General features: G+C 38.8%; 1 protein-coding gene across 3 annotated transcripts in view; it reads right to left on the bottom strand.

Annotated features, from left to right (window-relative positions):
- col15a1a (collagen, type XV, alpha 1a) overlaps positions 1–13,276 on the bottom strand; it is a 93,681-nt gene that overhangs the window by 45,193 nt on the left and 35,212 nt on the right. For all 3 annotated transcript variants that reach the window (XM_017721393.2, XM_017721392.2, XM_017721394.2), the window contains exon 3: positions 6,795–7,342. In XM_017721393.2, the coding sequence (XP_017576882.1) occupies positions 6,795–7,342 (548 nt within the window). The remainder of the gene's footprint in view (positions 1–6,794; positions 7,343–13,276) is intronic.

The raw sequence follows: 13,276 nt of genomic DNA on the forward strand, positions 1-13,276 counted from the left end.
CTTTGAACTTTTGGGCTTAAATATTTTTTTGAGTGTGGGTGGAGCCAACCTCCTGTAGGCCACTAGGAGGATATATGTAAATGTTGATTTTTGTAACATCAGTTGTTGTTTTTGCAGCTTAGCTTCCTAAATGGACCACATGGACCAAAGAGTGAATATGTTTTAAAACTTTGGTCATATTTACAGTGTCCTCCACATATACTGGGGCCCCTGGCAATGAAACAGGCTGTAAAAATTCTTTATTGTTAATCCTTTTGATCTTTCATTCAAAATAGTAACAAAATTCGAACTTTTATTTGAAGTACCATGACTAAAAGAAAACACAAAAACTTATTATGACACTGATTTTTTTCTGAAAAATGTGTGCCAGAATTGTTGTCACCTTTTCGTTTAATGTTATGTGCAGCCTCACTTTGCAAAGATAACAGCTCTGAGTCTTGTCTTATAATGTTTAATGAGACTGAAGAACATGTGGCAAAGGATTTGAGACCATTTCTCAACACAGAACCTCTCCAGATTCTTCAGATTCTGAGGTCCACACTTTGCACTCTCCTCTTCAGCTCATCCCACAGGATGTATGTCAGGGGACTGGGGCAACAAGTTGCCCAGTGCCTTTGGAAGAAAAACAGCCCCACGGTATCACAGATCCACCAACATATTTCACAGTGGGGATGGGGTTTGTGTGCATGCTAAACTCACCTCCGGTGTTTGTTGCTAAAAACCTATATTTTGGTCTCATCTGACCATAGAACATGGCCCAACTGAAAGTTTCAGTAATGTCTGGCAAACTATTGGAGCTAGACTCTGTTGGTCCTTGACAGCAGAGGCCTCCATCTGGCAACCCCCCAAAAGAACTTGTGGTTATATAGAAGGTGTATGATTGTGGTTTGGGAGATATTCTGATCCCAAGACCTTACTAATTTCTGCAACCCCCCCATCTGTGATCCTTAGAGATTCTTTGTCCACTTATATTATGCTCCTCACTGTGCGTGGGGTCACTAAAGATATATGTCCTCTGCCTGGGAGGTTCTTCATAGATCCAGTTATTTAAACTTTGTGATTTTTGCCCTGATAGTGGAAATGGACATTATAATACCTTCTTGTTTTTAATAACATTATATTAAATCTTGCAGCCATCTCCTGATGTATTTCCTGTGCAGCTCAATAACCTTTTGCCACACATCATTGCTGTATTCTGTGGTCTTTCTCATAGTGATGGATGACTGAGAAAATCTGGCCTGCGTTATCTCATATATATTTCTATATGAAGTCATGAGTGGCCATTTAAGTGTCCTTTATTGCTCAGGTGATCTTTAAAACAGAAAATACAAGGGGAAATGTAGACTTCATGCTTAAGAATTTCTAGAGATGCCAACAATTATGTCACACATAGATTTAAGAAAAAAAAATGACAAGATTTAATCTGTACTTTCAATTGTTATATTTTAAAAAAAGGTTAGATTTTTGCTAATATTTTGAATGAAAGATCAAAATGATAAGTAATTAAGAATATTTTACTGCCCATTTTGCTCATGATTACTAGGGGTGCAAATATTTGTGGAAGGCACTGTATATAAGAACTTATTTTTACCACTATCAGCATTTCACACAAAAAACTCAAAAGACACAAACAAGCCTTCTGAATGGTAAATATGCTGTATTTGCATTGTAAACATTGTATCTCCTGGTTCCTATTACCACCACTGTGAAGAGTAGGTAAATTTACTCTACAATGTACCCTTGCACATCAAAAGAAATTGGCTGACATCGTTTACATCTCTACAGTTGTATTATGCAGAAATTTAGAAAAATCAGTGGCGCTCCCGCTTCCATGTGTGCTGTAGTGTAATAGCCTTTCCTATATGTGGACACAGGCGACTAACAGAAAGTTTCAACAAAGCTGTGCATGTTATGGCAGACTGCTCTACTGACTGTTCTCTGTAATCTGTGCTGCAGTAGGGAAAGCCCAGCTCCACACCATCAAACAACTGCATCACTTGTTTACAGTAATCAGGGATTTCCAGTGAGAAACACTGCACTCTGCCCACAATCCTGCATGTGTGCCCACCATCACCCTCTGTCAGCTTGGAATTAACCCCTTAAAACCCCATAGTTCGTCACTCTCATAACTACATAACTCATTTTAGTTTCGTGCTACTTTCTGAATAATACATTTTAATAATTGGATACTGAGCCTGTGTTTTAATTAATAGCTGAATTATCCAATGATGTTTTATTATGAAATATTTTTGAAGGAGTTTTAATCAGGTCATAAAGGATAGTAAGTAAGAATATGACAGTCAAGGTGAGTAAACATACACTCTATGAAGTTAAATGTAAAAAATACAGTGCTGTTCTCCTGGCTGGGTTAAGTAAGTATTGTATCAATTCATTTCAATCTTATTAGATTGTGCCCTGATCTTGCTGACCCTAACCCATCCCATAAAATGATTCATTGCTTGAATTTGTTTTGTTATACTGCAGCTCAAATGTCTGGAAACACAGCAGAATTATTTCTATTTTATATAATAATAACTTATTAAATATTTTCACCTATTTTCTTTACAAGAAAAGCCCTGTGATGGATCTGTCTAGGGTGTATCCTGCCTTCCACCCAATGATAGCTGGAATAGGCTTCGGAGACAAAACCGGAGATGTGAGGTTTTCTTCTGACAACAGCAATATATACATAGAGACAGAGATGTATATAGGGTGCTTTGAGTGTTCAATGTTCTATATAGAACCATTTTCTTTACTAAAGAGCTCATGGAGAACCATCATTTTTAAGTGGGTATATATCTAATATCATATTAGAATGATTTTATGCATTTATCCTCAACCAAACCAGTTCTGTATCACTGAACACAGTGATCCCACACTTATGAATCGTTGCTGGTTCATTCAATGCAAAGGGCAGTTTTAAGACTTGCAGATTTGTTTACTCAGCATATGCAAATTTCAGCTGCTAACAGTAAACACATTGACCTGGGCAGGCCACACACATCGGCAGTGGTGGTCACCTTCTGTGTGTGTGTGTGTGTGTGTGTGTTTGTGTGTGATTGTGTCTGTTGGTTTGTAAATTTGTGTAAGTCACTCTATGGGGACCTTATTCTACTAGCAGTTTAAATCTCTGACCTCATTTTGAGTACAAATCTTTAGGAAATTTTAAATTATACTTGTACAATTCTGAAATAGAGAGACAATTATTTTTAAAAATAGACTAAATTTAAAAATATGTCAGGAAGCACTGTTTACATAGCAGTGTGATGCAAGCTTTTATTGGGTTTCCATTTTTACAAACCCTGAGAATTTTATGCTGGACCAAAAATTAGGGGATACTTTAATAAATAGTAATGATATAAATCTATAACCCAGTTTGAAAGAAATTTTCAGATGTTCTTCAACCTAATCATGACCTGCTGGCTGCCACATCTGTAGCATATGTTAATTAAAACAGACAATCATTCTGCAATAGAAGTCAATGGGCAGACTGAAAAACTTAGGAGTATTTCTCTTCTCGGAAAGTCTCTTTATGGAACCAAAGGTAGTTATTTTATGGCAGCACTACAAAGAACTCTTTATGTCTTTCAACTCTGAACTCTGAGTGCACCAAACTTTCAGAAATGAAATACAATTCAGCAGCAGAATCAGGTTCAGTGCAGCACTGTAGCAGAAGTACATGAGCAATGTCTAGAGCTACATACTGAAAGAATATAGTGTATGTGGCAGTGGGGTGGAGGGATTTGGAGCTGAGCAGCAGAGGAAATACTCCCTGTGCAGCATCACTGCTGCACAACCAGGAAACCATTAAAGAGAGAAGACTCACAGCACACTGCAACTGCACTTCATATTTATGAAACTGGGTATGCTGCCAAAGCCACATGTGTGCCTGTGCACACACCCCGGTACAGATGTATATGTGTGTGTGTGTGTGTGTGTGTGTGTGTGTGTGTGTGTGTGTTTCTGTGTGTGTTAGTGTAAAGTGCAAATTGACATCCATATTTAACTGGCTTTAAGCAGCAATGAGACTGCGGTGACTGCTGGTGTGTGTGTGTGTTTACGCAGCATCATATAACATTAAGAACCAAATGAGCACAAATGCACACTGCATACTGCAATCTCTCTCTCTCTCTCTCTCTCTCTCTCTCTCTCTCTCTCTCTCTTTCTCTCTCTCTCTCCCCCGTGCATTCTCCTTTTCTCGCTTTATCTCTCAGACTTTCTTTCTTTCTCTACAAGTTCTCTTTCTCTCGCTACCAAGTTTCTATATCTCTCTTCTCACTCTCTCTCCCCTCTATATTCACTTTGTTCTCTTTCAACTCTTCTATCTATCTATCTATCTATCTATCTATCTATCTATCTATCTATCTATCTATCTGTTTCTCATTCTCTCCTCGCATCACTTTCTTTTGCTTCTTCTCTGTCTATCTCCTTCCAGGTTCTCCTCTTTTCACTCTTTACTTCTCTCCCTCTCTTACTCTCTCAGCCTCTCTCTCTCTCTCTCTCTCTCTCTCTTACTCTCTCAGCCTCTCTCTCTCTCTCTCTCTCTGTTTTCCCATAATGCCTGGTAAATGTTCAGTCACCCTAATGTTTGGAAGCCTCTCAAACCATTTACTGGCTGCTAGAGCCAATTTTCAGTTACTCCTTCCAGAACATCAACATGCGTGTTATTTAGGGTGTCCTGTAAATCTGAACATTCACTTTCTCTGAGTGAGGACAGATGTGGCATTCTTTTTTTCATTTTCATGAGCACATAAAGGTCTTTTACATGTATTTACAGCAAACATCCATTCCTCCATTTTCCTAGCGCTTAGCAGGCGTTTGCATCAGACTGAGTTCAGGCTGTGTATTTTAAGGCCACATTTTTGTGATTGGTTGTCAACAGGAGCAGCACAGCCAACTGACAGGCTCCCATCCATACAGTGAGTCATTCAGTGCAGACTTCTTAAGAAGTACTCCTCCAGTACTGCAATAACTCCAATAATACAACGCTGATCTTTGGTCATGCTGACATAATAAAAGGCTGCCACGTTAACAGCCCTGATATTAGTCTGCTGTTGTTGCTTGTTGTTGAGGATTCACACCACACATCTGTCAAATTACTGATCAACATCCAAACTGCACAGCATTATTAGCTAACAGCACAGTCTTTTAATAGAACGTCATTAATTAGTGATGCTGGCGTCTATTAAAATGATCATAAGCACAAAACACAGAAGGCAAACAGTTTCCATGAGGTAGAACCGAGTGGCTCTGAAATCACTTTTACAAACAAGCAAAGTTTAGTTTAAGATTTATTTACAACTTAGTTCCAAATTTAAGTTTAATAAAAACTGGCTTTAAACTCAGGATCACAAATGAGCTTCCTTTACTATATTGATCTGTAGGTCTCTGTTCATAAACATAAACCAGCCCAAACTAATGAAAGTGTTTGTATGAATACAGAAAAAAAGAAACATGCCAGTCACGACTGCATATGTGTACATATTTCTATATTGTGGTCTATTTACACAGAGTTAGGTTAGTTCATCATTTGACCAAAACAAGCTCAGGACAAAGTGACCGCTGTGCCCCGATTGGTGTTCTTGCTTTGTACTTCTTTTGTTTTGACATGTTACGTTTTTTATACACACAAAAACCAAAAGGAACAACAGATATTGAATAATGTAGTGGAGTAAAAAGTCAGACATTTGACTTTGAAATGTAGTGGAGTAAAAGTAAAAAGTCACCCAAAATGGAAAAACTTCAGTAAAGTACAGATACACAAAAAACTACTTAAGTACAGTAATGAATTACATTTACTTAGTTACTGTCCACCACTGGACATTGTGTTATACTGACCAGCTTTTTATCATTTAATTCAAGTGAAAATTATTTGTAACCAATCATATCACAAGCCTGCAGGCAGGGCTGACCTACAGCACAATGTGTCACAAAATGCTTTTCAGAGTATTTTGTGGATGAGATCACTGCTTAAAAACACATTTCTCAACTTTGTTCGGTCAGATGGGTTCTGTGCAGCTAGAAGTGACCTGCCTGCTATCACGGCTGGCTGATTAGCATTAAGCAGCAGTTCTACCTTGCTTCCTGAACAATACAAGAGCATTCGCCTTTAAAGCACAATGTTTATTGTAGGTTTTCTTCACTGACATTAAAATGTTTTATTGTTTTTTAAATATAACAATTACACCTAATACTTAGTACATCCTTTGTGGATGCCAAAGTACAACCACAATACAGCTGGCGTTTAATTCCACCACATCTTCTCTGCAATAACTCTGCTATTGCGTGCAGTAACAACACTCCTTAACACTTCATCATGAATGTACAGGCCAAACTGCTGTAGGCTGAATGGGCAGTGATGTGTAAATATGTTTATGGTTTTCACATCACAACCATCTTGCACTTTAGTCTTTATCTATGAACCAGTATGTTCTTATTTTCAGTGTCCTTATTTTCCTATTCCAATTCTCAGTGCCCCCTGCTAATCTGACCCAAAACAGAAAGCTCAACCACTTGTAACCACATAATTTCTGGTCTAATTGGGTTAATCTGAAAGTATTTAACGTTCACTCTTTAATTTTGGTTCCTCAAAAGGAAATAGCTACCAATAGCTACCAAAATAAATTTGAAGGCCCCACCAAAACTCACAAGCAAAGGCCAGAACAGCCACATAAAAGTACGCCACTGTGCAGGTGCATAAACACAAAGCAAGTCACATAAACTCACTTACCTGAACAACCACACTACAGAAAAACTACTGATACACAACCGTAAACACATCGTTTTCTACTCACCACAAACCTCTCCAGCCTGGTTCCTCCTGCATTGCCCACAAAGATGCCTGAGCTGGGCTGAAAGGTAAGTCTCTCCTGGCTCCTGTGGAAGGCCACCCTGTGGTGCTCCTCACAGTCCATATAGAGCTTCACCTCCTCACCCTGAACAGCCAGAGTGAACCTGGCCCACCGGCCCGTGAGGTCTCCCATTTTAAAGGAAGCAGCCTCCTGTGTGCGGGACGCACCAGGCTCAGTATAGTACAGTACCACTTGCTGTGAGCCATCTTCCACTGGCGCTAATGCTACTCCTAAGTGCACTATCTTCTGTAGGGCATCAGTGATGGCGAATAGGACTCCTCCACGACGAGTGGTGGGTTTGGCAGTGACGATGATGGCAAAATCCCGGAAGAAAGGGTCAGGGATGAAGGAGCGTGTGAGGCGGCCCACATTGGCATCCGGACCAAAGCTATAGGCTGGGAAACCCTCAAAGCCAGTGATGAAGGAGACAGAGGGAGGAAGAGGAACACCAATCAGCTCTGTCAGATCCAGCTGCCCACTCGAGCCCCTCTCTGACAAAAAGGAGAAAGAAAAGAATATGTTAATATATTTTATATTTTTCTTGTAATATTTCTGTGGGCTTATGTTCTAAAAAAGTCTGTAATTAAATATTATATATATATAACATATTTTTTACTTCTTTTCAGAGACCCTCTTCATCCTTTTGAATTAAAGCTATTTTTGTTACTGTGACTTTAAGATTGATTTATGTAAATGAGCTGTACACTGGTTACTGGCTACTCAGCCATTAAAAAAGCAGTCTAGGCTGAAATCTGGAGCAAGCTGTTATTTTGGGCCTGAAATCCCCAAAGGGGCACCAAAATTAAAAAAAGATTTAGCCACTCGTCTTTGATGTCTGGATCATTTGGATTGCAGCAATGATACATTTGCTTCTAGACAGCTGGCATATAACTGTTTCCCACCACATCTTCCACTACAATAACTCTGCTGTTGTGTGCAGTAGCAACACTCCTGGATGGGCAGGTATAACTGATATAGGCTGAGCAGTGGTGGGTAAAGGTGTTCATGCTTTTATGGACTGGTATGCTTTGATGTAACAATATACATTTTCTTTGTACCTATTGATTTATTTCAAAAAGCAAAGAAATTGGATTTTCCATGACCCAACATCTTTAAACATATTTAAGAGTTGGGGTGATGTGGAGGACAGACAGTTGAATCAACAGAATAACAAATGGCAGGTGTGCTGTGTTATTCTTTCACGAAAATATCTTTAGTGATAAAGAATAATGGTTTAGTGATAAAGAATCATAAGCAGCTATTTGTACAGTAGTTGCAGGGGTTAAGGCCTAGTCATAACTCTTTGTAATTACCCCACAGCTTTTGTGTCATACTTGCATCCTGAAAAAAGAGCCAACTCTCCAGCTGTCCTTGGGCCACACACAATTTCATGTCTTTCCCCTGTACACATCCAAGGTAACTCTGCAGGTCTCTACATATTCAATCCTGCCCACATCAATCAACTTCTGTTTTGGAAAAGACCTTCCCAACATCATCCATTCATCAATTTCCTAAAGCATTACCATATGCCCAGCGCGCCCAAAACCAGCTCTGCTCTCGGAGCAGTTTCCCCTGCTCGCAGCTTGACAACCTTGGTCTCAGATCAGCACATTCAGGCAGAATCTAATGAAACCTTGAGACAATGGTTCAGCCCAAATTTCCCCATCTCTCCCAGCATCCCAACCCCACACATATGGTCCTAATTAGGACTGAAAAGAACTGTAGAAACAATTGCTTGCTCTGTATGAGGTGGACCGGCGTGCGACAGAATCATCTGGAAGAGATTAGCTTAGGCTAATATGCACAATGCTGCTGAGAGTGCTGCTGTGAATCGTGCCATACGCACCTCAGCCTCCACCTTGGAGGGCGGGTTTTTGATATAAGAAGTTCTTTGGATCTTATACTGTAAATTTTCATTGGAAATGTTCAAGAAACACTGATGAGACTGAAGAAGTAGTTAAGTGAGAGCTACATTTACAGTGTGGTCCTTTAAGCCTGATCATTTTGAAAATTAAGAAAAGTCATTACAAGTAACTAAGTAAGTAAGGGGGCATGTTTGTCATTGCAAGTGGCGGTGGGGGCAGCAGTTCTGCTCTTTGCCTATACTACTCACCGAGAGAAAGTGCAAGTAAGAGGCGGAGTGTTGGAGAGATGTTTTGCGGATTGCCAATAGACACATCCTCACAATGAGAATGTGCAAAAGGGAGGCATTGCAGACTCGTGTCCACAGCAAGGTGTAAGCCATTGACCCGGCAGAAATTTAGGGGTGGCATACAGGTTGGCCAATCAGACTTCAGGGAAAGCCTTGGCCACCTTGGCCACCCCTTTAGAACCACGCAAGGACACTGGCCCACCAGGACTGGAGTTGTGCACCCCTGCCTTAGTGCAAGAATTACATTACATTAAAAACTAATGCTAATAATCAGAAAATAAATGGTTTTTCAAAGAGTTTACAAATGCCTAAAATCACCTAAAATCATATCGGTGCATCTGTGACTGGAGATATTCAGTGATATCCAGTGGTATTCATAGAAACCGATTAAATTGAATCAATCATAATTGTTCATTAATCATAGAATTGTACTCCATGAAATTCCATGAAAACTTTTCCACTCCACTATTTAAGCAAGACTGTTGGTGTACTACCAGATCAAATAAGCCTACACAAAGTAAAAGCTTTTTCTGAATTCTCTATGGTAACATTTGTATTCTGGATCAAGACATTTGGAGAGCAAATCCCCTTTCTGACTTAAATCAGCAGTCAGATTTTGTTTGTTCACAGATGCTTTTGGTGTTGCCAGGATACACTGTAGCCCAACATTATTACACATATTTGCTTGACATGCTGCACTCAATCATATATTTGGTGGCCAGAATTATTTCAATTCCTGCAGCGATCAATGACTCACAGATCACAAAACTCCTATGGAGGCATAAAGCAGTTCAGTGAGGCCCAGTAAGATCATAAAGCAGACAGCAAGACCTTATGCAAAAGCTGACAGTGTGCAGTTTCAACCAAGTCACCAACCTACTGAACCCACTGTACTGCAACTCTCTTGTAAAGTCTGAAAGTCAGTATGCAACATTATCTCATCTGCTTGGTCAGTCAGTGAGCAGCTGCACAGTTGATGTCCCCTTGATCAGGCCTGAATTCCCATGCTTACCAGTGAAATGAAGGACCCTGCTTTGTGCAGATGTGAAGGAGTTAGCAGTAACTTTGTGTTTGGCCTGGAGGGGTTCTACATGACTGTTTGGACAGCAGCCTTTCTCACTTGCCAAGTTCACCAGTGCAACACTGACCCACACAGCTGCAAAAGAACTTAGCTATAAAACTTCATCTTACAAAGATGATTAAGAAGATGTGTTTGGAGCAAGCTTACGTAACGAACAGCATGACTTTCCATGATTCTGTTACTAACGAGTGTTTTGAAAGTAGTAATCCTCCAGTTTCATAAACAGTTCATCACAATGCCTTGACAACACCTTTGCAATGTAGATCTATAATTAATATTACTGCTTATTGCCTCTAATGCACTGTAATTTATGGAAGCAAATATTGTAACTGCAGCAAAACTAGGTGTTTACTAACATGGACTTCTGTTCAAAAGTTGTAATCATATTAAAAACTGTTATTCAACAGTAACTTATACTTTGTAGATTGGAATGTTATACACTATGCAAGTGATGGTTTAGTCACAATCTGAAGTATTTTGAGGTTATAACATGGCAATTGCAAATGTTATTAAACAACAAACTGTAATAATGTATTTATAGTAAATCCATGACATAAAACAGTCATCAGTGACATTTGATAACCATTTTTTTTAATAAGAGGCATTCTGGATATTAATTTTATTACAAGGTTACTCTTAATGCTGGGCAGCTTTCGCATTTATTATGGAATCATCTACAGTTTGGTGATCATCAAAAGATTCTTATTTTTTACAGCTTTCTACCAATTCTCAGGACAATTTTTTTCACACATGTATCTACAGCAAATCAGCTTTATATTGTTCAAATCAAACTTAGAAATTATGCTTGTATGGTTCTAAATGACTTGGAATAACATTTTATTACATTACCTTACACTGAAAGTTAATAAGCTCTTTTTTTTCTTTTGAAAATGGATTTTTCTTGGAGATATTAAGATTTGTTCACACAGTAATAGTACATATCTACTGTATATCAAGAAAAGTCTTCATAAACATGGACTAGTGACCACTGATTTTGGGGTCATGGTCGCAATGACGAAACAATATAAACATTTCTTCATGAATGTTAATTCGTGCTTTACAAGGTAAACGACAAACCTTTCAATGTTTCTAAAAGTGCTAATAAAGGCTTTATAGATGTTGCCTTACTGAACCGTTGCTGGAAATGCCCAGCATGAACGAGATCCATTTGGGAGCAATCATTCCTCATTAGCACATTTGCACAATGGAACAAAGAATCTTTGCTGATCCAGATGTTGCCTATTACCTGAATGAGTAAGCGGCATAGAGTGGGAGAACGAGGACAACTGTCATCCTCCTAATAAAAGCTCTGACTTAACACTATTGTCCTTTGGATGAGGAAGAAATAGAGTCATCATCTTAGCATGTGAGATTTACTGTGGCTATGTGTGCAGTAAAATGTGCACTCTGTCCATGTACTGTTCAAACTGCTATGCCATTCGTTCTTATGACTGGATAGCTTCATTATTGTACTTTCTTAAAGTAGAAGAGCTTGTTTTATGATCAGAGTCCTGAATGTGGTTGCATTTTAATTTGTGGATAAGACAACATTTGAACATCTCAAGATATCTGTTAGACTGAAACAGGTCTTCAATTTGGATGCAGTTCCAAATTTGAAGACCTCTACATAGGCCAGATCTGATGTTGTGTCGAGAATATATGTCTGAGGACAACTCATCAAACTTTTGGTGCTGGATCGTGGCAAAATCAGCAACTAACATGAGTAAACCCCTCTAAAACCAACCCTCAAATTCTTTTATTCCATGCTTTTTTAATGTACAATCGATAACACAAGCAAAACAAGCTAGCGAGCAAAATGCTATATGTTAGTCCACCAATGTTGATGAGCACACCATCGCCTCTACTTTGAGCTCCCCCTTCACAGATTGGTTGGATTGTTTTAGAAATTTCACACTGAATTTGTTCCCACCCTAATAAATCTATGTTCTCCTCTGAATGTAGACAAAAAATTTTATGCCTGCCACCAGATGTTCTGGATACACGATTACATTTGGCCCCGCCTTGTGTTTTGTCTTGATTCAGGCTTTATAGGGTAAAAAAAAGACCTAGACAAGATACCACTAACATATTAAAAATTACCACCATAAGGAAAGTCTAATATTAATTTAAATACATTAACATTAACTCAAGTAAATTAAGTAAATGTTCAAGCCAATTTACGGTATTTACAAGATACTAATGTTAATTAGAACGAAAGAAAGCATGAAACACAACAAACTTTCACGGTGGTCCACATCTGGGTCAAAAAAATTTCAAACTAGCTAGTCCTGCAGACCAGAATTACTTAATACATCAGCTCCACGGCCATCTGCAGTAAAACCACAGACTCCAGTGCAATCTTCAATCTAGTTAGTGGTCACTGCTCTGAATCCCAGTTGACCAAACTCATACCATCTGCAGCATGATCTGCCTCAGCTAAATATCTACAGCATCTAGAGACCAACAAAATCAGGGGTCGACTCATAACCAGATGTAGCTCTGGACACTCCTCAGAGTTTCCTAGGATGTTGGAATCCCAATGGCAAATTTTATGGAATAATATATGTGCTATTGACAGTGAGGATACTGCAAAGCGGAATTTACAAATGCTATATCTCAGGAACTGTGTTCACAAAGAGAGCTTTAGTTTAAAGTAAATGCTTTTATGTTCCTGTACTGTTTTTCACTATGACTTGCTAGCAAATCCTGGCCAAATACTGCACAGATAAAACAGTTCAAAAATGTACTGCACAATTTTTATTTATTTACTGAGTTTAACATATTGGAAGAAATGCAAACATAAAATGTGCCATGTCTTTTGCACAGGCCACATTTTATTATTTTTATTTTTTTACTAAACATGTCATTTGCATGCAAGTGTATTCAACATCTTTATACTGTTCAAATACTTCAGTTATGTGGGTCAATACGTGGTGTAATAGTTTAAAGTACAGCTAAGTCTACATGAGGGGGGCATTACATTACATGAAACAGATTTTTCATTCATCTGTTCCTTACCCAGAGGATTTGAACTACTAATCTCTTCACAAAAAAAACTACATATCGTGTATGGTCACTGGAGGTGACCACAGCTCTGTTCCTACAAACAACATCCTGTAGTGCCATTAGGTCAGAATTCCTGTAAAAGCTAAGTGCTCATTTGTGCTGGTTCCTGCGGTCTCATGTTGTTTT

This window comes from Pygocentrus nattereri, chromosome 3, assembly GCF_015220715.1.
Source record: "Pygocentrus nattereri isolate fPygNat1 chromosome 3, fPygNat1.pri, whole genome shotgun sequence".
Lineage (NCBI taxonomy): Eukaryota > Metazoa > Chordata > Actinopteri > Characiformes > Serrasalmidae > Pygocentrus > Pygocentrus nattereri.